Here is a 27,748-nt window from a genome sequence, read left to right on the forward strand (position 1 = left end):
GCTCCTCCCGGCAATCCGGTGTAATTTTCAGAGAGTTATATACAGTCGGTGATCATGAGACAGACGTCATTCGTCGCCGCCGCCGTTGTCTGTGAAATATAAGCGCAGAAAGAATAGGAAAAGCGCACGATCGTAATCACATCGTTCTCGATAATCGTGTAATATATCTTCTCCCTCTATTTCTCAGGCTACCAACATATCCTGGTTCTATTTAATGCGCTTAACGAACCGAATTCAGAACGAGAGCTTTCGAAATGTAAAACGTCGAAGCTTCTCCCTCGTGCTTCCGTCGCTGTCGTGTTCTCTTTCTCCATCCCGTTTGATTTCTCCAGTCCTGTAATTTGAGTTGTACCCTTCTAATCCTGGTACTTTTACACGAGCACACACACATACACACGTCCACGTACACGTTAGGTACACACGTATACACGTGAAATGATTTCCGTGCACAAGAAACTCAGATATTCGGTGCGGAAACACAAACAGAAAAACAGACAGACAAACAAGACCAGAGTGTGGCCCTCTCTGCAAAATAGCTACAACGCTGCTTGTGCCTCTCCGCAGAAGAAGATTGGGAACGTGAATTGGAGGCCGAGCTAAAGGATTACGAGGTTGTAACGGGGAATAACGGCCAGGAGAGAAGCGTCGCGTCGGCCACGAAAGACACCGCGGCCAGCGATAACGACTGGGAGAATCAGATCGACGAGCTGCTCGCCAACGAGGACGACGAGGACCTCAAGTGAGCCAGGGAGATCCTCTTGGTGACCGGATAAAAAGGTCCAAGTTGAGATCCCGCGCGTCAACGGCGAGAGTCGGCGTGCTGGGTTTCGCTTTCTCTCTGACACGGAGAAGAGCTCGCGAATTTCTTTTGTATATTATTAATCTTTCGTCGGCCTCCTGATCGACGTCGTGCGAGACGGAGAGAAACGTTAGGGCGAAACGACAAATGTTCGTCGGTCAATTTAAATTAATTTTCTACCTAAAGTCGACACGGCCGATAGATCGAGACGCATCCTGTGCACGAAATTAATTTTCACGATACCGTAACGCTGTTTTTTTTTTTTTTTCTTTTTAAAAGAGAACATAGTTGTATATATTTAATCTGAGAAAAAAAAATTAAACAGCTTATTCCATTCGTGATTTGACATATAAGAAAAATACGAAAATTTCGCACGAGCGATGAACCTTCTTCACCGTTTTCGATTTTTCTTTTCTATGCGTTGCGTGAAGAATCAGCGCTATTCACAGATGGCAATCTTATCGTCGTATATTGATACGAAAACGTAGAAATTCAACCATCGATAGGATTCTTCTCGCGTTCGCGCCGACTTCTTCTTCTTCGCGTGATAAAGCGAAAATAGTACCTGCGTTTTTATTATCTTTTATTTCGGCCTGCCCTACGATTGCCTGCGCGTGAATCCCGATAAAATGGAATACGCGAAACCGCCCTTTCGCAGAGAGAATGGTAGTCGTAGAGGACCATCTCAAAAGGAGGATTCCTCTTATTTCGATCTATCGCCGATCTCCTAAGGGAAAGAAGCGCGAGGAAAGGTGACGCGTAATTCTCTGAGGCTCGGCTCGTCCTCGACAAGCGTATTATAATAAAACGTAAGAGCCAGGCGTAAGGATACAAACCACAAGCCGCGCGAAAACATTCTCGACGCACGGAAGAAATCGCTATTATGACAGCAAAGGTAGATATCGTGAGAGGCAATGGCGAAAGGGATAGAAGCGTTTAATTTTCTTTAATTTCTCGAAATTCTTTACGATCCTCGAACACGATGAACATGACGATGGCCCCATTTACCGCCGCTTTACAGCTCGGCGGAGAGAACGGACTCCGTTACGTATTCGTACGATGATAATTTCGCCAAGTAATATATTCGTACGGAATACGTGCTTCCATCCGCGAATGTACAGAACGATAGTTGTTGCTCCTGTGGGAGAAACGGATGCTGGAGAATACATAAATTAATTAACACCATAAGCTTATGTCAATTATCGGACCCTGTTGTCCGAGAACATAATGATGATTATAATAATAAATGTCTTCAAAGTTGTGTGATATTAAAATAAAATTAATTTGAGGCACGGGGTGGACGGTGGGTGCGCGGGATTGGTTCGGACGCTCTTCATCGTGATCGAAGGATCGGCGGTCTTTTAAGAGAAATTACACTGCCGTGTGCCGAAGGACACCGTTTCGGGCGCGGGTCGACGATCGCGGCGATCGGTGGCGCATTTTCTGCCCTAATTGCAAAATCTATTGACTCGAATATGAGAGAAGGCTGCTTCGTAATTTATAAATTTGTTAGAAATGTTATCAGCTTGTAGATAAAACGTTCTGATTAGAAATGTGCCATTGATCACCGTTCTTTTTTCGCAAACCGACGTTTGATCAACAGTGCTTTTTGTTGTCGATCACCAACAATAATTACCGATCGCAACGCGATAGAACTCACAAAAAGTGACGCTCATGCGAGAGCAAGAATCGATTCGGTTGCTTGACAATTAAAAAAAAAAAAAAAAGAAAAGAAAAAAGCGAGAGCGGTACTAGATTTTAACGATGTCTTTCGTTCTATGTGTATATTTCTGTATCGAGATCTGTAGATAAGATGCGAGAGAATCGTCATTTGCAACGACGACGACGATGACGATGATTGTTGAAACGAGAATGTGTCGTTTTTAAGTTTGCCCCCGTCGATCGTGGAAGTGCTCTGTTATGCGTTGTTTGTATTGTGTCAAAGTGAATTATTCGTTGTAAGTATGACATGTTCGCGTTGTCTGTACGGATGAAATATCGTAATAATAAATCATTGCATTGACAAAACTCCACTGGACCTGTATACTGCGCTGTTTCATTTGTAACATGTAAAAACACGCCGGTAGGAATAACGTTCTCGTTCGTCCCGGAGGTCGCGCGGTGCAACATCTCATTGCTGCAACATTGTTCTTCGTGCGACATACCGTCCAATCATCCCCTGCCCACGGAAAAGAGGGTAAAAAAAAAAATCCCCCAAGAGGTTGACTTTCGCAGACAGGGAAGAGGGTTCTTGCGACAATAAAATCTCGCGTCACGCGAGACGATTTACCGAATATTAATATCGATAAACCATGCAGAAAAGCGCCCACCCTCGTGCGTAGTTTATACGAAGAATGCAACAGGGATATCTTCTCCGTGCAGACAAACTGATTTAGCTTAGGCCGTAAGAAAAATCTGTCGCGTTTGCATGCTGACGTACCATCGGACGCTGAAATAACGAGATTACCGCAATGCCAACAACACGTATGATAAAATTCTGAACACGAGACACGCACGAAGAGACGAACGCGACCTCTTATCGGATCGAAATGAACGGGCGAAGAGAACGAGATTTATAGCGGGAAGAAAAGAGCGTGGAACCCACAAAAGTTAATTGCTATTCTTATACGGTTCTATTACTTGCGTTTAATTGTCTGTAATTAGTCTGACCGGATGAAACGTTAAATGGCATCGTCGTGTATTTTTATCGTGCACCGTAACGCTAACCGTGGATTTGACTGACGATTTCTATTATGGAAATGGCATTAAATATGAATCGGGTCGTTACGTCTCTATCCCTAAATGTATGCCGGTGATATAAAAGTATTCACGTTCACGAGAAGTATTAGAACGAGTAAGAATAGTGCTCCGCACAGAGGTGGATCCTCGCGTATTAAACTCTTATTTTATAGATCTCAAAAGTTTCTCGCCTCCCGCCATAAATCCTACTTCAAAGAATAATAAACCGTCGAGCGAGAGGAGCAGGTCGGCATTTGCGTTTCCCATCGGGAGATCCGTTTTGCATCGTGTACAGAATCCGGGCTTTCAGTCAATTCATACCGCCGTAACTTTTTCTACCCCTCTATTCGAACAACCAACCCCATCCCCCGAGATGAAAGGATTTCGGCGGTAATGCGATGAGATCGTTTCTCCAGAAACTACACGGCGAGCGGCTATTTAATATGTATTATTATATCAATACCTCTCTCATACAATTTGAGAAGAAGTCTGTTCGCGTCCGGCTGTGACCGCGGGCGAGCGAGTCCTCCTCGTTTATCTTTTTTCGGAAGGAAGAGCTCGTTGTAAAGTTTCCATTCGTGTTTTAGTCAATAGGCGAAAGTCTTGTAAGATTTACTTAAAGAGGCACAATTCACCCAGGCCTAAATCTGTCGAAGTAATGCAAAGGCGATAATCGCATTTATCCGTTCTCTTTATTCCTCCCTTCGTTCCTTCCGAATTCTACGAATTGTACAAAAGTCACGAGAAAGAGAGTCTTTCCGTTTCCCCTTTTTCTCTTTCTCTCTTTCTCTCTCCTATATACCGGTTGAAGTGAAATATATAAGAAAAAAACTACACGAGGTTTATAAATTATCCGCGCGCAGAAACGTCGTCCTATCTTTCACAAAAGCGACAGGAGATAAACGCGATGGCCAGAAATCGAGGTGTACTTCGGCAGAATAATAAGTGAACTCTGTGAATTAATTGTGTAATAAAACTATCCTACGGTACTGTGCATTCACACTATTAACAAAAAAAAAAAAAAAAAAAAAAAAGAAAATGAACATACACCCGATACCTATATATACATATATGTATATGTATACATGTATACATATGGATAAATATATATATGTGCATATATTTGTCATACTTGCAACAAATATATACATATATATGTGTGTTGTTGAGACTCTATTGAAAGTATGATAATATATATATATATATATTATGAATATTATAATGAGAATATAATGACGCAAACATTAAGATAAAATTATTGAGAAAAAAAAAAATTATTAATGTAATTGGGAGAATGTAACAATAAAAAAGTAAGAAATAAAATAAAATAAAATATTACCTCTTATAAGTTAATGTTTCTTCTCCCTACATGCACTTGCATTGTCTCAATTGCAATATTTTATTACGAAATACTGAATATCACGAGGTCATCCGACCGTCTGACCTTTATTTGCGTAATATGTCACCCCTACACAGATTAACGCATAGTGAATTACTAGCAAATGACGTGCGCAAAGCTCGCGCTTTATAATGCCTGATGTTATTAAAAACTACATTTAACAATTGAATAAATAATTTTTTATTTTCTAATTACAGCTAAATAAAAATTGTAATTGAATAATACGCTCATATGAGCGATTAAGAAATTCCAAATAAACAGAATGATAAATCTGTCGATCTCGAGGTTTCTCGGTTTGTCGTTTTCGCCACTTTCGCTGCCAGTGTCATCTTTAATCAACAGCAGAAAATTCGATTTGCATATAATCCGATGGTAATTTATGATAAATTCTGTTTTATAATGTACAAGAAGAAACCATATGCGCGCTCTGTTTTTTAAGAAATCCCAATTCGTGAGCGTCATTACATTTGGACATATTAATTGTGAATTAAAAATATATGGTGGGACACCCTGTAATAATAAAATATCTAGTATAGTAAATTATACATATAAATATAATAGTTCAATCTTTTATGTATAATATCAAAATAAATTTTTATTATATACGCATTGTACCAATATTTACAGATCTCAAAAATCTATGTACATTGCTTAACATTTCAATCTTAAATTTCCACTTGAGAACTTCATCCTTAATTTCATGAGATTACAATTATTATTGTTAATGCTCACTGCCCCTAAACAGAGTATTCATCAGTACTTAGTGACGACAAAGATCGCTCTATGTATAAAACTATCAATCAGAATGATTTGGTCGAGTAAGGGGAGAGAAGGATGGAAGCTATTAAATTGGCATTATGACGGAAATTAATTAAATTTGTAATCAGTCAAGCTTAACGGTAAAGTAAGCTCACATAAATTTACGAATTATTATGTTCCGAATATAAAAGCGTTGAAATACTTAGCCCTTTGAATGTCATGAAAGTTTAACGTATTTTCCTTGTGATTTATCTACGAAATAATTTATGTACAAATAAATTACGTATAAATAAATTTATATATAAATGTGCAATATCAGAAATAGTAATAAAAATTCGCAAAACATGCTAAGTATTTTTTCGTAGATTCAATTACATGTGGAGTAATTTCTCGATTATTAACTCCGATGTAAAAATAAATATCGTTTGCTGAGTTCCAATAATGTAGAATATTCAGTATTGTTACATACTCAAAGGGTTAAGTAATATGTGTAACGTATAAAACAATATTTCCACAATTAATTTTTGCTATATATACAGTGCAAGATTTTTTTCAGCCCATCTGTAACGAGTATTTCCAGTTGCATATTACGTATAATTCTCTTTTAGCATAATTATCGTATCCTCAAAGTATAATTTTGACATCATTTATGTTATAAGTAGGAAGGAGACAGAGCATTTAAATTACCACCTTACGTATTACGTTTGTTTCAGTTAACTTAAATATACGACCACGGGTTTTCAAAATGCATAAATATAACGCTAGCGAGTTTTGTAATTAATAACATACTCGTACTGTCAAGATTCGTGTCTTAAAATTACTTTTAAATCATCCGGTAATACATGCGTGATGTCATTTATTCTTTCTCGCAGTCTCTTTTTTACTGAATTATCAATTGGAACGTCATCGATGCAGCTTCTTTCCAACTTTTGGCGAATTCTAAGAATCATATCAACTATTTCCACCTCTTGCTTTCCTTGCACCCACGTTTTTAAGTCCTGTCCATAATTATTAATTGATAATTTTCAATAAAAAGCATTACAAAATATAAAGAAATTATTATCCATACCGCTTGAGACAATTTCTCTAGTTGTTTAACTTGTAATTGTTGACTGAGCTCCATGTATCTTGTGTGAAACCATCCAGAGAAATTTGGCGATCGAAAAAATCGTTTATATAATCCTACCCAATCCCCTTTTATACCTGTTGTTAATTGAGGACCGGAGCTACTTAAGCTAGCTAGGAAGTCATCTGGATTGAACATTTGTGGTGTGGGAGTTGCCTGAAAAAAATTTCCCGATATTAAAATTATTATTACTTAAACTAGCACTGTAATTATTTATTGCCGATAAGCGATTAGCACCTTAAATGGTGATATGTTCTTTTGCAGTGGCATGAGAGTCGCAATGTATCTTTCGAGTGGAATCATAAAACTTTCAGTTAATTCTATTAAATGACGTTTTAAAAGCGCGGTCTGTACTTCACCCGGCCGTTTCGTTTGGATGCCCCTGAACAATTTTTTCAGTATAGTTTTATCTTTCTGCAGGAATGGCTTGTATTGAGTATAAACTCCAGGCTTTGAGTCCAGCACCTTCAGGTTTTCAGATTTCTTGATTTTATATTTTTGATCTTCTGGAAACACCACGTTTTAAACCCATATTGTTAATCATTAAGATCCATAAAACTTACCGCTGTTGCTTCCGTTGCTTATTCGAATAATATGCGGCCAATGTTGCAAAGTCTTTGCAAAAAATGGATTTGTCACGCCTAGAATCACAGCAGGCGGCGACGGAGAATCTGTTGTATACTCCTTGAATTCTGAATCGTGAATAGTGAAATACGGACGATGATCGGCACAGTACTTTAACGGCGCGATCATCCTAGAAAATGTTTTTCAATTAAACATCGTCGATATAAATATACAATAAAAATCTCAGATGTTCTAGTACTTACGCTATAAGCGCTTGAACCATTTCGGAACATGTAGTCGGCGAGCCTGCCATTACAACGATTGGTTCACTAAGAAGCACTAACTCCCACAGTAAATGTACATAACTGACAACACTGGCTAAACTCCGGAACATGTCTCCTTCATGAGCCGATATCAGCATCAGTCTTTGTGTCGAGTGCATATTTGATGCATGTTCCATAGCAGCAATTGACGGAACAGCAGCTTTGTAATTTTGATTCGGAATATACGTCTGAAATAATCGCCTCTTTTAGTACAGACAATATTTATATGTATACATATATTAGCTCACATAATTTTTAAATCAATTTACCTGGAATAACACACCAATAAGAGGTAAATGAATTATCTGGCCTGGAACTGGAGGAGGCCAGTGATCAATCTCGCGTACTACAGCTTCCATAAGCGCTGTTCCGGTTTCGAAAAATTCTGGCGCGATTAAACCACATAACTCACCGAACAAATTGACAAACGGCAGTTTTGTAATTATGACAACACTCTGAAAATACGATATTATATAATTGCAAATTAAATACATCGCAATTACAATTTACAAATATAGTATCAGCACACACCTTTTGAAAATATCCCCTCGGCAACGACTTATCCTTCACTTGTCGAAAATATACGTATCCCCAATAATAATCTCTATCGGTTTGTAAAAAAGAAGGTGATTTTCTATCATATTCCTTGATAGCGTTAGTTTCTTGTATCATTTTACCATTTTGTCTTATTCTTACGTGATACTGAGTATCTCCCATACAACCAGAATTAGAATCGGGAAAAGCTAAGTAACAGACATTGGATCTTTCTTGTTCGGATAATTTAACGTGATTTGGATAAATTGCCTGTTACATACAAACAGAAAAAATATAAAATTTAGCAAAAGTATTTTATTAAAAAAATTTTTTTTTTAATTTTATATTGTTGTACCTCTATAGCTTGACCTAATTCAAGATCGAAAGTAACGACGCATATACAATGCACCCAATTACTAAAACGTTCCCATTTTTCATACACTTTCTCTTTATGAGCAACCTCATTTTCCAGTTCTTTACTTGTTGAGCAAGAAGGAACTGACATTGTTGTTTTTTTCTACTTATTTCTATTTTAACTAAACTAGACACTTGTCTCATATACTATCGCGCGTGTCATTCATCGTTGTACAACATGATTATCTTTAACTGTATTGACATTTGCACTGGCACTTGACTAATAATTACGTCATGTTATAATAAATTGCATAATCTGTAAAATAAATTGTTTCAATGTTACAATTACAAATCTTAAATAAATACGCGACAAGACTGTAACTTACCACATATAGATTTGCACATTACTGAATATATGCATCAACATACATTATAAATCTTTTTTAATTCCCTGTGCTAATCTCGAACATTTTTTATGACTACGACTAGTCTTGAAATTCTATACCCTGTTTGGCGATATTTAAAGAACGTTAATATATGTATATATATATATATTTTTTTTTTAAAGTGAAGTAGAGCCTTTTAATTAAGAGGCCAAGTCAAAGGCTGATCCAGCCAAGAGTAGACACGCTCAACATCGCACAAAAGGTGCGTTTACTCATGTCAATGTACTTGGCTGTGTACACACAATTATTAAAGTCTCCATATGTTTCCCATCTCCGAATAACGATCTGCCGAGCAATACAGTCCACAGTATAATCGATGCAAAAATCATTAAGTCGTTCTAGCTGGGCAGTTATGGATATTAAAATTCGTATACATACGCGACACTCACCCTCGGTTTGTCGAAAAGACTCTTCATAGCGTACATATACCAGATGTTTATAACCTATCTGCAACAGTTTCTGATGCCTCAAAAAATCAGTCACGTATTTCTTATACGAAAACGTTTAGTGCAACTGCTTTAAAGAGCTATTGCAATACTATACAATAAAAGGCTACTATGACATGCAGTCCGTTTCGATCTTTCACAGCACATTTCTCGTCCCTTGACACGACAAACCCTTCACTTTGACGAGCGAGTCAGCGACTTTCGACGCGAATGGAGACTTTAGTGTGCGTTGTACAAATTGAGGTTAAATTAGGTTGATTCTTGCCAGTAGCATACTTGAAATGCTTGAAACAATGTTAGAAAATTCCTTATAGACACAATGCTGAACTCACAAGGTTTTTTTCTGCTGTAATTTTGTTACGAAAAAAAGTTTCTTTCAATTTTTGTGAAAGCATTAATACTTTCATAACTTTACGTATACGGTTGGCCAGCATATGTCACATGGCTAAAATGTGTATCTGTAAGATATATCGTCAGTAAGTATTTTTTTATATGTGTAATAATTATTAAATATTTTATATCTAACAAAACTAAATATTATACGTTGTGTTTCTAGAATTATTAATAATGCATCGAAACTCTAATGTATGCAGATTCATTGACGAATCATATGAAGAGCTATGGAGCACATAACGTTAGAATTGAGACCACGTTTGCAATCCTGTAATGTATTTATTTCTATACGGAAAGATATCTGCCTAAAAAATATTCAAATTAAACTAAAGGAAAGTAATTTAATATTAACAGTGGAGGACTGTGATAAAAACTTTTTATTGCCATCTGTAAAAATTATACCCACTTCATTATCTATGTTAAGCATTATAAACAATTGGATTTACTTTCGTCTGCAAACAGTGCCGTCAGAATCGGCATTTGGGTCTTTTAGCACAGAAGTAATAACCAATGTAGATAAACCAATTTATTCAACCACTTATTTGCAACCTGTTTTAGATAATCTTAAATTATTATTTAAAACGTCGAAATGTACTATACTATGTGCCTGTTGTAAAAATATTATCTCGAAATCGATTGGCTTTAAGAGGGTTCTGCCTTTACCCGATACAGAATATGATCCCGACGAGTGGTTTTGTTGTAAGCACAGCTGTAATACCGTTCCAAATGTGCAACCACAGGAAACCGATTACTTGTACGGCTCTTATTTTTTTATACTACATAAAAATAATTTTGAAACTAATATATGTATAAATAATAAAACGTTAACTTGTAATAAGTGTTTGTTGCACATAGGAACGTTTCACGCAAATAATTTATTTAAGATATGGAACTGTTGCATAGATTATAAACCACAAAATGACGCATTGTCTGTCGTAAATGCTACAGATCCGCTCAATGATTTTTTAATGCTTGTAAAAGACTCGCTGGGTGAGATTTTAGGAGAAGAAATTGTTCTGCAAACATCTGTTAGCAAACAAGCCCATTGTCTTGTGATAAAACCAATGGATTGTAAATTAAATTTAATTACAGAACCCGATCTCAAAACGGTCTGTAGCACTATGTCCTTGCAACAAAAATGTGCTGCCAAAGTTTTATACAAATATGAGGCAAATAAAGTTACTATAGCTACTAATTACTTAAATGTTAAATATCACGAAGTAGGTTTACCTATAATTAAAGCTGGATTAAATTATTTATTGTCATCAACGAAACGACTACCTCATATTTATAGAACTGCTGCTACGGGTTATTTTCTTGGTTATATCATCTTACAAGAAATCGCGAACTAAATGTCAATTTATTGTCCAACAATGTTAATTTTTATTACATATATTTTGTATATCTATTTTTATACGCAATAAAAAAAAATTATCATACACATTCTTCACAGTATAATAAGATAACTTGTTAAACGAACATTTAAACAATCCAAGAAATTTAAAATTAAATCGAATTTTAGTCTAACATCCATTTTTTTACTATTCAAAATCTATTTCTGTGAAATAAAAAATTAGAGATTGCGCAAAAATAATTAATTATAAATACATCATATTATGCCCATTGACGACATTGTAAAATAATTTTTTGTTCACAATATGACATGCAATCTATACAATATATATTTTATGTGTACAGATTTAAATTGTACATATTATCTTTTTGCTGATAAAAAATTACAGATTCAATAAATGTTACATATATAAAAGACTTCACATACGTACATATATTTGAAATGTGGATATAGTAGAATATTTGTGTGAAATTAGTCCAAAGATAAGAAGAAAAGTAGAAATATAATTTCATATTATAAAAATTTATATTCTATCACTGACAAAATACTTTTATTAAATGAAACTTAAAATACGTGATACAGCAAGTAAAATAGCAAATAATATTACCTTCCCTCGTTCCTAATTACACTAAGAGCGGCTTGAAAATATTCGTTGAAATTGTTTGAATAAGAAAGTGTCTTCTGAATTAAGCCTGACATTATAATTCTTACAGGCAGTAGGCCACTCTTTTCTAGTATTGTGCTGCATCTAAGTTGTCACGTAATATGCATGTATACATAGTTAGGTAACATTTGTTTGATCGCTAGAACTATGTATTCTGTCTACAAGAGGTCTTATGTACACCCAACCACCGTCTTTGGTTTCCTTAAAAAGCTGTTAAAAAAAAAAAAATAAAATAAGATCATCGATAAATATGACGAATAGATAATAATAATTAAAATAATTTACTTACTTTTGTTTGCCACGGTATATTATTCTCTTTCCGCAGTCGTGCTTCTTCTCGTTGTTTCTGCTCAATTGCACATTTTGCCGCAGTAGCTTTATCCATATCGTTGATACGTAGGCCAACTGTCACGTCGCGCCAAACTCTTCGCGATTCACATTCATCTTGCTCACATACCGTTTTTACTAATTTTCTTTCTGTACCAAGTTCTCTAACATCAGCAAAAATTTCACTCTTCTGTAAAATTAAATTTAAAAAAATTACAAATACGATTAAAATGTTTAATCTTAACTAACGTTACGTTAAAATTAGTCTGTATTTTAACTTACGCCATCCAATGCCTTCACTTCCATCGCTCCACTCCATTCTCCATTTATAACAAGAAACGGCTTTTTATCTCCCGCTTGATAGGCTTGACATGTAATCCGATTTCGTTTACCACCATAAAACGGTTTCGTTAAAAATTCTACTGTTGCATGATAGCCTGTTTGCACGCAACTTATCGTCACGCTTCCTCCTAACTCTATCCATGGTACAGTAAGAATAGATCTACCGTAACCGTTAGGGAAAGTTAAAACGTATTCTTCTCCGTGTTGTAGCACATTTACCCAACCCTTTCCCACATTGTGTACCCCTATACTCAAACCTAAGAATTTGCTCTTTGTCCAAACGTGAGCTCCGAAACTAATTTTTTTCCCGACATGCTCAGCATAAAATGCACTAACTGCAAACAATATAATAATGAATTATTGTATACAATACAAATAACAAAATAATAGAAAAAAAAATTATTTCTTTACCCGGTGGATGATGAGAAACTTGTTCAGCGACAAAAGCAAGTTGATTTTCCTTGCACCATGGTACGGGACCGTCCGATGCAAGCTTATTAATAGGCTCAGCAGCGTTATCAGAGGGATTAACGTTAGGTATGTTCCAGTGACATCGAAAGATTTCACCTAATATAGGATTGTATGGTTTTTTAGCTACGCCAGATTTACGTCCTGCATGAAAACTGCACAAGTACCAACGAATTACTTGCACCATCCTTTCTCGAGGTGTAGGCATATCTGCAATGCTAATTAAAAAAAAAAGGCATTATTTTTAAATTAATCATAATGTCGAAACATATGAGATAATGTTTTTGACAATCTTTTTAAACTGGGTAATCGAAAGTACCTTACAAATTGATCGGGATGAGCAAAGTAATCTGCATACATCTCAAGGAGTGACCTGCGTTCTAAAATAAACGTTGGTAAGGCAACCCTCGTCAAGTCCATACCGATCTTCACTTGGGACAGAAGATGAGCCACAACTGAGCCGTGACTCTCCATGGAGTCCACTGTAGATGGTAAGAATTAAAAAAAAAAATCAATATGCAATATATTCAACGAATATTTATGCTTGATAAAAATATTACGTACTTTCTGTTTCGCTTTCTTCTTCGTAAAGAGCTGCAACAAATACAAAATCACAATTTAAAATTTCAATAAATATAAAAAATACGTTGTAAATACTGCAGCGTTGTAAAATCTTCGCGATAGCGATAATACGCGTCGTGTAGGGGGGCTGCTCCGGAATTAAGAGCTTAACCTGAACTTTTTATCGCATTTATGCCCGTGTCATGCGAAACTTACGACTTGAAGTTATGTCCAACATGTTGTCTGGCTAAGATAGACCAACAAGTATCCATTCCTAAGCTCCTTATTCCCGGGATCGAATTGTTTTCTATTAACGCAAGGTACTTCGTTGGACGCTTCGATTTAAAGGCAAACAGCAGAACGCAAAGTTCCACCGGGATTCTTCTTCTATGCTCGTCATCGTGTCAATGGGACATTGTCTTTCTTCTTCTATTTATTCACCACTTTAAAAGAGACACACGGGAAGTGTTCCTTAGCGAGTGCGCTCGTTTGCGAAATGTCAAACTTTACGTCAAAGAATAGCGGAGTCCACGATCGCGCAGAGATCAATAAATAGTTGCGATGGATAAAACAGATGGGCACGTCAAATACACCCTGCATTATCAACAACAGAATACATGACGCGACAATTTATAATCGTGACTAAACTTGACCATTAATTTGTTAATATAAATAAATGCGCGAGATTTCTTTTTCTAATTTTATAATCTTTATCTTATCTTGCCACAACTTTTTACATAGTATATCTAATAATATACTCCAGACTGATTACACATAATATACATATACATGCATATGTATATTTTTATTTTATTTTACGGAGATAGTAGTAGCTTTGTGTGCTCCCGAAATAATCGTACTTACCTTTCAATTCCTGCCAACGACATGAGAAAAAAAATGACATATAGGCTTGTATCTTATATAAATTATTTTGTAATATAAAACTTGTCTTTGTAATTAAATACAACTAGATGTAATAAAATGCTTGTAAATGTTTAAAAAATCAGCACAGTACGCTGAAAGGCAGATGTGGCGACGGCAGCTAGCGAACGTGACTTTAGCGTCGTGCGCGTCGAGTTTTACATGTACCGCATGTATATACCGCGCCGGCCGGTTTGCCGAAGACCGATTTCTTTCCGTTCTCTCATCCTTTGCCTCTGCCGCCTGATTACGTACGTACGCTAGCCGCTGTCGCCGCAGAAAACGCCAAATCAGCCCTTCGGTGTACATGAAATACCTACCCGTCTAACTTCCTCTAAATCAATATAGTATAATTAATTTTTATTAAAAAATTTATTTTTTAATCTTTCGCGATATACTATTTTACTAAATATGATGCATGGAATAATTTTTACTAAAGTAATGGAAAGCAAACGAGTAAATAAAATTAAAATTAAGCAGGTAAAAAAGCGTATATTAAAATAAAAATAGTCACTTACCATCGTAATCTACTGATCCATCACCTTTGATAGGCGGCAGCGGTGGCTCTTTGCGTTTATCGCCCGTAGTACTTTCCACAGATGAATGTAATGGCTTACTATCTGAATACCTAAAAATAGAATTTTTATCAGGAAAATATACAAATGTAACAGTTTAAAGAAAAAATATTGCCCATTAATGTATAATAAAAATCGCACATGAAAAGCACGAAGATCGAATAAAGTAGCGGCTTTATTCTTATATAGAAATTAACTTATACTTACAGCGCAACATGACTTTGAACTGCCGGAGTAGGTATCTCGTCCGCGGCATCGAAGTAATCGTCGTCCTCGTCGGACGACGAATATGAGAACTGTGGTACTGGTAAATCTCTATCTACAACTGAAAATACAAAATCGCACTTTAGTCATCACTTAAGATTTGTTTAATTAATATCCAGATTGCAAAACAAACATTTAAAAAAATATTAACCATTAGGTGGTAATTTAGGTACTCTTGGTTCCACACATTCGGAGCCTAATTCGATGCCAGTTTGCACTGTCGCTTCAGGTGCTTCAACGTCAACTAAAGGAAAATTTTTTAAAACATAATTTCTTACGCACATAAGACATAAATAAATTTATAAAAAAAAAAAAAAAACTACGATCAATTTTAAACAATTTTGTAATCGAGCAATATTATATTAAACATCTTACCATGAGGAAGTGAAGATGTGGTTAGTATAGAATTGGATGGTCCTCTGTATACTCCATTAACAGGTATTGCTGTATTCTGAAAATATCAAACATAAAATCAATTGTAATAAAATATTACCTACATAATGAAATAATATAACAAGTACCTTGGCAATTTGCAATTGGACAATAGTATGTTTAACAGAATTAAGCATGGCATTGGCTTGCAACAAAATGGCAGTATATGTCTTCTGCTTTTCTTCTTCCTCTGCTGCAGTTTTTTTACCCTCAATCAATTTAATCTGTTCTATTAGAAGTTGAAGATAGACGTCAGCTTCGGCTACCTTGCGATCAAAATCGTGCTTAGGTGGAGATTTCTTAGGGTCCCATCTCTGCAATGCCATAAAATTACAATTATTTTCAGCATCAAGTGTGCAACAATTAATTTCATATTTCACGTATGTAATCTGCATTTGCATGTATACCGTATGAGAGTGGCGGAGTATAGTGTCTTCTAAGGCATGAACCCAACGTTCCCTCTCTTCGCCGTTGCGTGTCTGAAAATGAAACGTCTTCGGATCGTCCTTGCAGGAATTTGTTGTTATAGTAAACGTACTGTCGTCCTCATCGTCGATGCCGATGATGGCACCTCTCAGTCGCACACAACCGCGACGTGCACCACGCATCATTTTCTCCTTACTCTAAAGAGAGAACGAACAGAAAAAAGAAAGGAAGATCATATATAACCTGAAAGAGCAGAAGCAGCAAGTGTTTGGTACAACTGGCTGTACCGCAAATGCATTTAACACGCTGCAAGTATTCTCACCGTGTAATATGACAGGAGACCCGCATTATCGTCTAGAACAAACCACCGATATTGCCATCCATTCACGACGTTCGTCCACTTGCTGAGTGAGCCCTCCATCGTTGACATATTTATTTATCGCCTCGCCGGAGATCGACTAGACTCCTACAGATCTTCCCGTGTTTCACAGCGCATATCTCGACTGATCTCGACAGAATCACGCAAAGCTCCGCCGAGTAACGGAATATTATCGCGTCATTCTAATCTCAGGTGCAAATCTTCGTATCCCCGCGACGATCGGCTCGGTTCATACGCCACCAATCCTGACGCGCTCTCATGAGATAATCATTGTAAAGAGACGTTCACACCGTTGTGGACCTGGAGTCGAGATAGTTAATGCAAGGTATGTTTGTTCCTGGGTTACCGTCGGCTTTATGGAGGGCCGTGCATCTCACTCAGGGTTTCACTCGGTGTTGCGTGACACGTAACGTTTGGAAGTCCGGCCGATGTCGAACATTCAGCAGGAGTCCGGACGAGTCCGACAGCGATGGAGTCAAGAAGCCGCGGCCGAAGACAGTGTCAGTACCGAAAATCACGCTCGTCTCTCCGGACAACTCAGTCACCGTAATCGTGCTTGAAGAGGCCCAACGTCTGGCAAAACGACGTAATCTCAACCTAATTAAAATCAGCGATCTTGACAGTAAGACACACCGGCCGACCTACAAGCTCGTGAGCGGTACTGGCGTCTTGGAGAATACCGAAGACGATGACGAGATTGTCACGAACGTTGAAAGAATCGGACAGAAGCTGACCAAAGCCCCGAAATTGTTCTACATAGCTGCAAAGATCACTGAGCATGATTTACAGACAAAAACGAAAAATATTACGCGTCTGCTGAATAAAGGACACAAAATCAAGATTGTTATCACTCTGGATGGCATGAATGGGGTGAGTTCTGCGATTTTTCCTTCTATTTCTTTGTATACAGCAACACTTAGAGACAAAATGATTGAGAGAACTTGTAATAACACAGGATATTTCATGCATAATTTTGTAAACTATAAAAAGTTAAAATAACATATAATTCTTTGGACATATAGAGTAATATTTATAAAAAATAAACCCTGTTGGATTACCCTGTGATAAATACAATTATTCAATCTCATGTACATTTTGTCATTTTATTTTTTATTTAACATGTAGGATGAGGTACAAAAATGTATAGAAGATGCTGTAAGAAACATTGGTAGCATTCAAAAAATGCCATCAAAGAAGAATACTATCTTATTCTTAATAAATCCTATACTCAAGAATGAAGACACATCTGCAGAAAATAAAAGTAAAACTGGCAGTTAATGAAAGAGATTTCAACATTATCTCTTTTAAAATATGTACAGAAGATAAACTGATATTGGAGAAAAAAAAAAAAAATTATATTTGTATATTGTCTGTATATTGTATGTATAAACTTACATACATACAATGTTTAACTAGAATGTCAAAAATAAAAACGCTTGATCACCAATTAGCATCAATTGATTCCCATCACTACCAATCAATTTATAAAGGCCATTTTTTTTTTTTTTAATTAATTAATTTTTTTTTAATGTGGGGAGAAATGCTACTTACGTACACTTGGAGATCAATCCTTTAGGTAGTGAGGGACTCGCCGATAAGCGGCTGTGCTCTCTAAAATTCCATCACATACGACAGACTAAACACCAGCCCATATGCCGTAATCCTTGCGGAATTCTTCTTTGCAATAATATATATTGGCCGCTACAAAATTAGCGGGAACTGCGCTCGCTAGTGATTGACTCATGTGAACCAATCAAATAATAAAATTTTTTGGTTCTGACCAAATCTGCTATGAGGTGCCACTGTCGACGACTGGTCGACAGTTGACGACGGTAAAAATCATGTATGTATGTATATACAATGGTAGTGGTCAATGGCAGCGATTCGAAGATATAAAGTACGTTACCATTGCACATGAATAGTCTATTAAATTTGTAACTACTGTTTTTTTCTACAATTTTATCCAAGCTCGGAAACTGTAAACGATGGCTTCTTCCACTGACGTTGCTACAGTAAGTATGATTAATTAATACTTTGTAAAAATCGAATGTTTGAATAGAGTACTTGACAATGTGAAGTATGTAAACGTTACAATTGGAGCACTTAACATTTGAATATACGTATTATGCATTATTAAATATAACTTTACGCACTTATTGGTTATTAAAAAAATTATTTTAACACATTTTTACGTTTATACATATGTTTATTTGTTAAAAAAGGATGAATTAAAAATCTAACAAAAGATCCAGCATGTTACTTTTAGTTTTAATTTATTTAGTGTATTTGTTTTAAGCATGCATTTCATACTATTAATTATTGTCATTGATTAATGTTTATATCATTTTGTAGATCAGAGCTCAAAGATATTTGACTGAGCCAATAGTGGAAAGATGCAGAGATTTATCTGTGCTGATAGATGAGTCAAGCACTACAGAGCTGCAGCTTGTCTTTCCCTTACTAATAGATTCCCTATTTGGAATAGTGGATAATTTTGGATGGGGCCTGCACAACATTACTCTCAAGAAAAATCCAGTTGAATATGAGACACTGTGTCATTTTCTCAGTCCACAAGGACCAATGTTTTCTCTATGTTATAAATTACTTCCAGATTGCTATCTGAAATATAACTTTCCAGTATCATACCTTCCGGTATGTTTAAGAATTAATTTTATATCAGTAGTATTGTGTCTTACAACTGTTGATGATTGATGGTATATTGTAATATATTGTATTTGTCATTTTAGTCCAAGATACGTTCCATGTTGGAGGAGGCAATGATATCACCATTTTATCTGGATAAAATTAGAGATGATCAAGGAACACGCGTTCCCTCGGCTCTATCAATGAGTATCCTTTATTAAATATCACATAGTTATTGTATATACATAATTATTGTTACATACAATGTATTAAGACTGAATATTTCTTGACACAAGCACATATCCCTTTGAATATTACATATTTCACTTTGCCTACCATTTGACCAATCCTTGGCTGCAACTCCAGCAGCAGGAAAATGTGTGGATGAATTGGGAAACGGTTTATGTTCAATTAGCACATTGTTATTTATATCATTTTCTACCAAGAGATAATTCTGCAGTTCTACCAGTGATTGGACCATACGTGAAAAAAACACCTCCTAGAAAATTAACACAGTCACCAGAATTTCGAAGGTACATAGACATATGACACACACATATACATATATATATTTTTTTTTTAGATTTAGCAGGACTTTATTTAAATGACAAATATGCTTTATTCTACATCTTGATTTTTAATTAGAGATTGTCAAAAACTACAAACCCTGAGACTTTTGCGAGCATCTATATTATCATCAGGACCGATGAGTCCTGGATCAGGTGTGCCACAGCAGCAATGTTTACCACAAGTCTGGCGAAGCGAGACTGTAGTGCAAGTTTTTCTCGATTTTTGGCTGGAATATACAGAAGACACGCAATTAACTTCCCAATTAAATACGTCTTATCTGTCTTCGATACCGCGACGAGTAAGTTTACTATGTACAACAAAAAAAATACTACACAATACGTAAAAAACATAAATTACTTTTTGCAATTAAAATAACTTATTGTTTCGAATGTATTTAATTAGAACTTTGAATTTCAGCACAGTATACATTCTGGAGAACACATACGTCTTGTGAGAGCATTTATAAAGACGCTGCACGAGTTTACAAATAGCGCTACGGGTGATAAGAGCGCAATGGATGAACTAAAAAGGTATTGAAATAATATTTTATAAGTTTTTTAACTTTGCCATAAATATTCTAAACTTTTTTTGTTTTATTAGAATAATTCTTCCTTCGGTTCAGGGAAAAATATATACATTTTTGAGGAAAGCAATATATCATTGGCCTCTAGACAGCTCCTTTAGATTGATATTAGAAGCTTGGCTAAGTTTTATTCAACCATGGAGATACGTTCCGGGAGTAACATATACTAAAGAAGGGTATGCGCGGTATGTTATCGAGAATGCCAAAATATGTTATAATTTTTGTTAATTTTTACTTTAATATTTTTAGCAAAGCAGAAGAAGAAGAAAGAGGCAAAATTCATGATCCTGGCAGATGGATTTCTTTTGTTGCTAATAATCTGCTAGCGTATACAGCTGTATTTCAGCAGTTGCTTCCGCGATTTATGAGGACTGATCTAGTGGCACCCAAGAACGCGTTAATGTTATTTAGAGTTACAAAAGTACGTACACTTTTTCTCAGTTAAATATATATATATTTTTATTTTATTTTATTTTATTTTTAGTTTTTAAATATGTATTTTTTAAAACTATGTAGGTATTTTCACAACCGTACTTAGCAAAAATGATATGCGAAGTAGAAAATTGTATTGATGACATAGGCTTAAGTAAAGGTCGAATAACTGCGAATCAGTGGACATCAATCGTTAGACAGCAGATTCTTGAATTGGAAGGCCCGACGTATCAATACGTTCCTATGTTTTCGACGGCCATTAACCTGCAGGTATTTATTCTTTTATATATTTTTAAGTATTTGTCATTAGATTACTTTTTAAGACGATTATTTTGCTTTGTAGATTATATGGTTTCTAAGTAATATTAAACAAGCGCATTTAACAGCGACTAGCCTGGTTGAGGCTCTGGAAAATAGAAGAAGAGGGAAGCGATTTTTGCTTTCTTTATGGGAATTTTTTAGCTGTGAAGAGTATTCTTCAGATGACATCAGCATAGAGGAACGACGACGAGTTCCAGTACTCTTAGCCACCGCTCAACAACAGTTAATAGATATATTTCAAGTAATTCAATTTTTTTTTTTATATTAATAAAAAATTGCATATTCGTCGTTATTTTTAATAACATCGCGATATGTTGCAGATACAGCTCGAGGATATTCCGCAAGTCGCTATAGTAGCAGATCAGGAATATCATGATAGCATTCTATCAACTTCTTTCTGTCATCAATCGCAGGTATTGATTGTTGGAAAAAAGATTTTTAAAAATATTTCGGCCGACTGAAAGACGCAATTTCTAGATGGAATCCAGCTTCGATTCGAGTAGACCAGGCACTTTCGTACCATTGCAAGAAGGTAGACAAACCTGTCGATATATTGAATACATGGGCGATCCAGAACTGCAGCCAGTGCGAACCAACGAATGCGCTTTTCTCGTACGAAATTTTTACAAGCTGTGCTGTTACATCAATCTCAAGGTATTGTACATAATACAAAAAAAAATTGCGGGTCTTTAATTTAATAGATTAAAATCTGCTTACAGTATCGGTACGAGATAATCGCACTGTATAACAGGCGGAACTTCCTTGGCAGCATTTTTCGGCAGTTAATTACTCCACCTACTACAATTGTAAAGTTACCCAAACGAACGTCAAATGGATTTACCAGTGGTTTTGAAGAACGAATGCCACCTCGACTAAGTCTGCGACCTTTAGCTAATTACACCTTCCTCATGACCATATCGTTTGGTATATTGATCGCGTGGTTCACTAAGTACGTAATTTAATAATTTGTTTTTTATAACCTTGGGTATTTATATATAGCAAGTCTCACACTATAAAATACTTTCTTTTTTAGTTACGGTCCCTTTACGTTCCTGGGATTTATACTTTTCATGTGGACTTTGTACATAATTATACGTGCGACGTTGCAGCACTATTTCCCGTCTAGTGCAAGTACTTTCAGATCTAATACGAACGTATCTTCTATCGGCCAATGATACCTTCCTATTTTAAGACGACGAACCCGTATTATTGTAACCAATTTTGGATGAGAAGCCCTTATATACAACGAATAACAATTTTGGGGTACGCATTTGTAAGTGTATTAAACGATAAAAAAATACGATGAAAACCATACTGTCAATAACACGGTTTGCAAACCGTTAATTTAATTAAGTTTGCTAAGTAATGGCACGAAATTACTGCGTTGTAATTATTTATGAACGGAGACTTCTGCGTTGAAAATGACTCTGCGAAATAACTTGCCGAATTATTTTCAAATTCTTATCTTTTATAATTTAATTAAATTACACGTTACTTTCACATTTATAAAGGCTCAAAGTTAAAATCTTTTTAAAACGTACGAGGTCTCTTATTGATCACGTACAATAATTATTATCAGTACCGGTAAAAATTAATTAAATTCTCTCTTTTTCTCGTAGAAAGACAAGCCTAATTATGTTGTCTAATTAAGCCAGGTCGCTTATATCCATCGTGTAATTCGCGATAAGCGAGCATGATATCCGTGTTCGCGCGGACGGCGCGATCTATAATCACCAGGATACTTAAGCACACATGCAATAACATTAACAATTATTGATTCATTGCCTCGTGTGTATCGGGAATGGCAGAAGTGCGGGGAACGATTAACGCCGCGATCCACTTTTCTTCCACGTTGGCGCGGGCCCTAATCAACATGATGCATCGCATCGGAGCTCGCGCGCTCATTAGACAAATTGAATTCGGAAATTGAATCGCGAATCGCCGATCGATGGAGCATCGAGCGCCCACGGAGAAAATTAATCCTCGTGTCAATATTTGAATGTCCGTTAAAAATTAACGCTCTCTCTTTTTTTTAGCACTTAATGGAAGTCCATCGACCACTTTCAGACTCTCGTTCTCCAGATGGTTTTCGAAGGACGGCGATGAGAAAAGGCCGGGCGTTACAAAAATATAAATTAAACGACATGAGGATCTCGAAGCCGACAGAGCTGATAATTACGATAGTAAATTAAATACAAGAAGATGATTATCGGGAACGAAGTTTCAGTCCACTTTGGTGACGTTTACTTTTGTTTTTTTTGATGCTTTATTACGTTTCTAAAACGAACATTGTTGCCATTCGCTTAATTAGTCCTTCTCGCGTGCGACAGTGCCAAATGCGATCACGATTATTTCCGGTTGCCAATATTTTTCTCCTGCCCACGTGCCGAGCCGGGCGTAATTATTAACCTCGGTCGCGGGGGAAAGGCGGCGGTGGCGTGTAGCGTATTAATTTATAAAAGTTTCGCGTCACGCGCGGCTTGTAATAAAAGTAAAGCACACCGCCAGCGGACGTCGCGTGCGCGGTCCCGGAGCTTTTATAATTGGATCCCGCTTAAATATCGCTCTTTAGCAGCTTGGTTGCGTCGTCCTCGCCGAACGTCTTCTCGCCGTTCGTGGTCGTTACCGGGATAAAGGAAAACGGGCAAGACCTCCGGCTTACTTCCGGAATAAATCAGGCTCGCAGTGCAGTCGGCCACGTTCGTTAAAGTCACGATGCGCATTTTTACGAACCACGTGTAAACTCGAGAAAGCTTGCTCTGTTTAAAGGGTCTTTTTTCTTCTTTTTTATTAATTTTTTCTTTATTTTCTTTATTAAAGTAATGTATAGTTTTAATTCCTTTGACGTTACGTTTGGAATTATCGAACATGCACGTGTTAACTAATTAAATGTCATCGTCTAATGTTATATAATTAAATAAAATTAACGAGACATATAATTCTAAAATCTCCGAAAACGTACGTCACCTTAAAGATCAAGGTTGGCCGCATATCGTGACAAGTAATACTTAGGACATTACGTCAGAAACCGTTCGGTCAACCTCTCCTTTTGATAACAGAACGGATAGATTTGATACGATGCTCCGCGCGTAGCTTGTAATTTAAATAAAATTTAGTTACATTTAAATAGAATAATACTTTTTAATTTTGCCAATCTAAAGTAGCAAAGAAAGATTAATTTTTTTATTTTAAGTAGAGATTAATTCTTTTTTTGCTTTATTATTAGTGTTTGCCGATGGATTTGACGATCGCAGGCACGGCACTGAATGAGTCCACCTTCCGGCGACGCATTAGTCGTATTAAACCATTAGATGACCGACGGTGTGTGTTCCAGGGTGTGTTTACGTGTACGGGGCCGCTGTAACGCGAGCACGACCCCGTTTTCGATTTAAATCGAGATCGCCGGCGCGCTTTACCGGGAGAATGTTCGCGCGCGAGAAAGACGCCGTTTATCTTTGCGGCGCAATTAGAGATCCTTTATGCAACGCCGGGCGTTCCGTTATACGCTAGTTACGGACAATGAGCGCGTACGGATTACCACGAATGAGCTTCGTTCACCGTTTGTTAAAGCCCGTCCGTCGCTTTTCTCGCGAATGCCGGCCGCGCGCTCTTCCCTCCGCTAATTTCTTTCCCGCGCGTGGCAGGACGTCGACGATTGATTTCCGATCTCAAGTCGTGACGATCCTCGCGAAACTGATCAGGAGAACCAAGATGCTCTGTCACTTTTCTAGATACCTCAGCTTTTACCGGAATTTACGGGAAAAGCGAAAGTTCGAAGGAATTTTAATTCTTTCTCTTTGAGGCCCGAAAAAATTAATTGTTTGACGTGATAAATATAAGATCACACATCGCGCCGATTGCGCTCCATTAGAGGATCGCTGTCGACATGGTGGTCCGATTTTTTTTTTATTTTCCGCCGCGTCATGCTCAAAAGTACGACCACGAAAACGGATGTCTGATTGCGTCTTGCCGGTTTGCCGCCTAAGATTTACATCGGCGCGATCGCCGTATTTAGGCAACGAGCCGCGGGCCGTTTAATTGAACACCGAATGCGCGGCATCCGCGAGAACATCCAAGATCGTGAACGGCGTACAAATGGACCTTGTCACGCGTTGTTTTACGCTCGGTTGCATTTGGACGGCGATTACGAGAAGGTGAAGCGAAGATGGACGGAGAAGCGAGGAAGCACGCGTGACACGAATACAACCGCCACAGTAAGCTCCGCGGTGTGTCGATATCGCCGGCGAAGCAAGGCCAAGTACGCACGTCCCTTACGGAAATTCTCAAGGTATAATTTATCACTTAAAGAGAAACAAATATTTTGTAATATATTATCATTTTATAATGCGCCGGTTTTTCATGTTGAAACCCGATTGTTCTAACTTTCTGATAAATTTACTTATCAAGTAATAACATGTCTATCTTCATTTTTCTTTTTTTTAAGTAGATAAAGATAGGAACATATTCACCTGGCAAGTAAATTTGCCAGGAAGTTAGATAAAATGCCCTGGATCTTTTATAAGAGAAACGCGCATGGGTGATTGAATTATACTTAGTTCGAATTATGAATTACATTAAGTTTAAGCTTCATTTCCGACGTTTCCGTTCTTCCAGACTTCTTCAAACTTTTCTTTTGTACTTCAGACTCTTCGGTAACGTTTTATCTTCGCCGAGAGAGGTTCTTTTGACCGGCTTTCCGGAAGGAAGAGCGCGAAGCGACGTCGAGGCCGGAGATCCCACCTCCACCGCCAAGCCTCGCTGTCACGAGGAAAGCACCTCAGTTATGCGTCACGGGGTTGAGAAGGCGGACGCGTTCGTTTCAAGCTCTGGCGCCTCGAACGCGTCGCGAAGGCAGGCATCATCCTCGGGTTAATTAGTCTCCGGACTAATTAAAGAAACGAGCGTCGGTCCGCGAAACGCCGATCGATCTGCGACTGATCGGTTTCTCCGCTTCTTTGGCTCCCGTCTTCCGTATTTTTTCTTTATTTTTTCTTTCTTTTTACCAGTGTTTCGATGACGCGAGATAACGACGTGTGTGAAATGTAATAAGTATTAGCGAATTATATTTGGCAAATTGTACCGAGAGCAGACACATCTGATGCGATTGGTGGTGGGTTCCGTTAGTTCTTTCGTCTCGCGGCGCGAGACGATAAATCGATGCCGATAAGGGCGAAGCGCGATAACGCGAACTCGTGGCGAATCCGGAGCCTTCGTGGCGACGTGAGATTCGCGTGACACGTGGCCTTCATTAGATAATATCGCGCGGAAGTCGTCTTACGCGCTCGCGTAATTTGGACCCCGATGAGTAATGGATGGCGAACGCGACGGTTGTTAACGGGTCACGTAACGAGCGCGCGACCAGCTGATCCTTTATTCTTTCGCAAGAAGCCGCGAGAAAAATTCAATTAAAAGAAAAAGGAGCACTGAAGAACGGAAAAACGAAGGAACCGCGAATGTCCGACTAATCTGGAAAAAAAAAAAAAAAAAAAAAAAAAACGGAAGAGATAAAACGGATGTGTGAGTTTCGTGGCCGAGGATGAAACGCTCCCGCCGAGGGACTTCGATTCGCGGAACCGGAAACTACGATATTCCGCGGTGGGCTGGCCTGATAATTATAGCCGCGGGGAACGGCGGGCGTCGGAGTGATCTTCATTTTTAATACCAGCAAGTTTGCCGGGTCGAATCTCCTTCGCGCGGGGCGAGAATAAAGCGTGGATCTGAATTGTAAAAATAGAAACGCGGAAATTGATCCGGAGGCGATTTCTCATCAGGCCGTTTCTCTCTCGACACGGCGGCGAGCGCACGTGGCCGCGTCAACGCGCCCGTCCGCTTCCCGCCGCTGCTAAATATCCAAGATAGAGAGAGAGATTATTAATAGTCCTTGAAGATAAGGCTGGGATATCGGATCTATGAAAGAGACTAGGAAACGATGACCACCGATCGTGCCGAGAAGAATCGCGTTACGGTTGGTCCCGCGGTGCGGTGCAATGCCATGGTCTCCGCGACGCCGATAAGGCCGAATTGAACGGAGGGTCCAGCGGTCGCGATGGGATTTCCGAACGCGACCGGTCCGCCGTTCGAACGGCTGGACCACGCCGGACCGACGAACGCGTCGTCCTTGGGCGCGGAATTGAACCTGCCGTATACAGTCTGCGAGATCCTGGTCGCGGTCTGCGCCGTCTTCGGCAACGGCCTGGTGATCCTCGTCTTCGGCAAGGAACGGAAGCTACGCCGACGCACCAACTATTACATCGTCTCACTGGCAACGGCCGATCTTCTGGTCGGCCTGTTCGCGATCCCGTTCGCGATCCTCGCGAGCATCGGCCTGCCGACGAACCTGCACGCCTGCCTGTTCACCGTGTCGGTCCTCGTGGTTCTCTGCACGATCAGCATCTTCTGCCTGGTCGCGGTATCCGTCGATCGCTACTGGGCTATCTTGTACCCCATGGGATACTCACGCACCGTGCGCACGAAGACTGCTATAGGTGAGATAATCCTTCTTCAGTAATCGTAGCTCACAAACGAACTGTAGGCTTTCAAAAATTCTGAAAAAAAAAGTATAGTCACTTTTAAACTCAACTATAATTTTATAATATTTTTTAAC

General features: G+C 37.9%; 6 protein-coding genes across 8 annotated transcripts in view; 4 read left to right on the forward strand and 2 right to left on the reverse strand.

Annotated features, from left to right (window-relative positions):
- Sap47 (Synapse-associated protein 47kD) overlaps positions 1–4,577 on the forward strand; it is a 47,161-nt gene extending 42,584 nt beyond the window's left edge. For both annotated transcript variants that reach the window (XM_070660291.1, XM_070660293.1), the window contains one exon: positions 565–4,577. In XM_070660291.1, coding sequence (XP_070516392.1) covers positions 565–743 — 179 coding nt within the window. In that variant the 3' untranslated portion in view covers positions 744–4,577. The remainder of the gene's footprint in view (positions 1–564) is intronic.
- A 584-nt stretch (positions 4,578–5,161) lies between these two features.
- On the reverse strand, positions 5,162–9,641 carry LOC139104667 (protein DENND6A). Of its 2 annotated transcripts, none has more exons than XM_070660280.1 (10): positions 9,433–9,641; positions 8,984–9,328; positions 8,599–8,913; positions 8,241–8,513; positions 7,979–8,164; positions 7,650–7,897; positions 7,386–7,576; positions 7,060–7,325; positions 6,766–6,978; positions 5,162–6,694 (listed from the first exon to the last, which is right to left on the reverse strand). In XM_070660280.1, exons 3-10 carry the CDS (start codon positions 8,746–8,748, stop codon positions 6,494–6,496), a joined length of 1,728 nt encoding a protein of 575 aa, XP_070516381.1. In that variant the 5' UTR covers positions 8,749–8,913; positions 8,984–9,328; positions 9,433–9,641; the 3' UTR covers positions 5,162–6,493. The 2 variants fall into 2 exon arrangements, with proteins under 2 accessions (XP_070516381.1, XP_070516380.1); XM_070660279.1 differs by having other exon boundaries at positions 5,163–6,694; positions 7,060–7,328; positions 9,433–9,636.
- A 189-nt stretch (positions 9,642–9,830) lies between these two features.
- Positions 9,831–12,136, forward strand: LOC139104672 (E3 ubiquitin-protein ligase E3D). Its single transcript, XM_070660294.1, has 2 exons — positions 9,831–9,965; positions 10,046–12,136. The coding sequence occupies exon 2, from the start codon at positions 10,110–10,112 to the stop codon at positions 11,232–11,234; it is 1,125 nt and encodes a 374-aa protein (XP_070516395.1). The 5' UTR covers positions 9,831–9,965; positions 10,046–10,109; the 3' UTR covers positions 11,235–12,136.
- Positions 11,224–16,681, reverse strand: LOC139104665 (oxysterol-binding protein-related protein 9). Its single transcript, XM_070660274.1, has 13 exons — positions 16,539–16,681; positions 16,198–16,413; positions 15,880–16,104; positions 15,734–15,809; positions 15,510–15,602; positions 15,302–15,419; positions 15,038–15,147; positions 13,602–13,631; positions 13,357–13,519; positions 12,981–13,255; positions 12,510–12,904; positions 12,190–12,417; positions 11,224–12,110 (listed from the first exon to the last, which is right to left on the reverse strand). Exons 1-13 carry the CDS (start codon positions 16,644–16,646, stop codon positions 12,018–12,020), a joined length of 2,130 nt encoding a protein of 709 aa, XP_070516375.1. The 5' UTR covers positions 16,647–16,681; the 3' UTR covers positions 11,224–12,017.
- A 232-nt stretch (positions 16,682–16,913) lies between these two features.
- LOC139104675 (translation initiation factor IF-3) lies at positions 16,914–18,042 on the forward strand. Its single transcript, XM_070660298.1, has 2 exons — positions 16,914–17,465; positions 17,721–18,042. Exons 1-2 carry the CDS (start codon positions 16,914–16,916, stop codon positions 17,871–17,873), a joined length of 705 nt encoding a protein of 234 aa, XP_070516399.1. The 3' UTR covers positions 17,874–18,042.
- A 108-nt stretch (positions 18,043–18,150) lies between these two features.
- Positions 18,151–27,170, forward strand: LOC139104678 (sphingomyelin phosphodiesterase 4). The gene is given in 16 exon segments (XM_070660302.1): positions 18,151–18,607; positions 18,948–19,247; positions 19,343–19,445; positions 19,513–19,771; positions 19,884–20,106; positions 20,226–20,338; positions 20,409–20,567; positions 20,641–20,812; positions 20,908–21,093; positions 21,167–21,385; positions 21,465–21,557; positions 21,622–21,798; positions 21,864–22,093; positions 22,178–22,407; positions 23,181–25,432; positions 25,789–27,170. Coding segments are annotated over 14 exon segments (2,403 nt in total). The 5' UTR covers positions 18,151–18,580; the 3' UTR covers positions 22,320–22,407; positions 23,181–25,432; positions 25,789–27,170.
- The last annotated feature ends 578 nt before the right edge of the window (positions 27,171–27,748 follow it).

This window comes from Cardiocondyla obscurior, linkage group LG08, assembly GCF_019399895.1.
Source record: "Cardiocondyla obscurior isolate alpha-2009 linkage group LG08, Cobs3.1, whole genome shotgun sequence".
Taxonomy (NCBI): Eukaryota; Metazoa; Arthropoda; class Insecta; order Hymenoptera; family Formicidae; genus Cardiocondyla; species Cardiocondyla obscurior.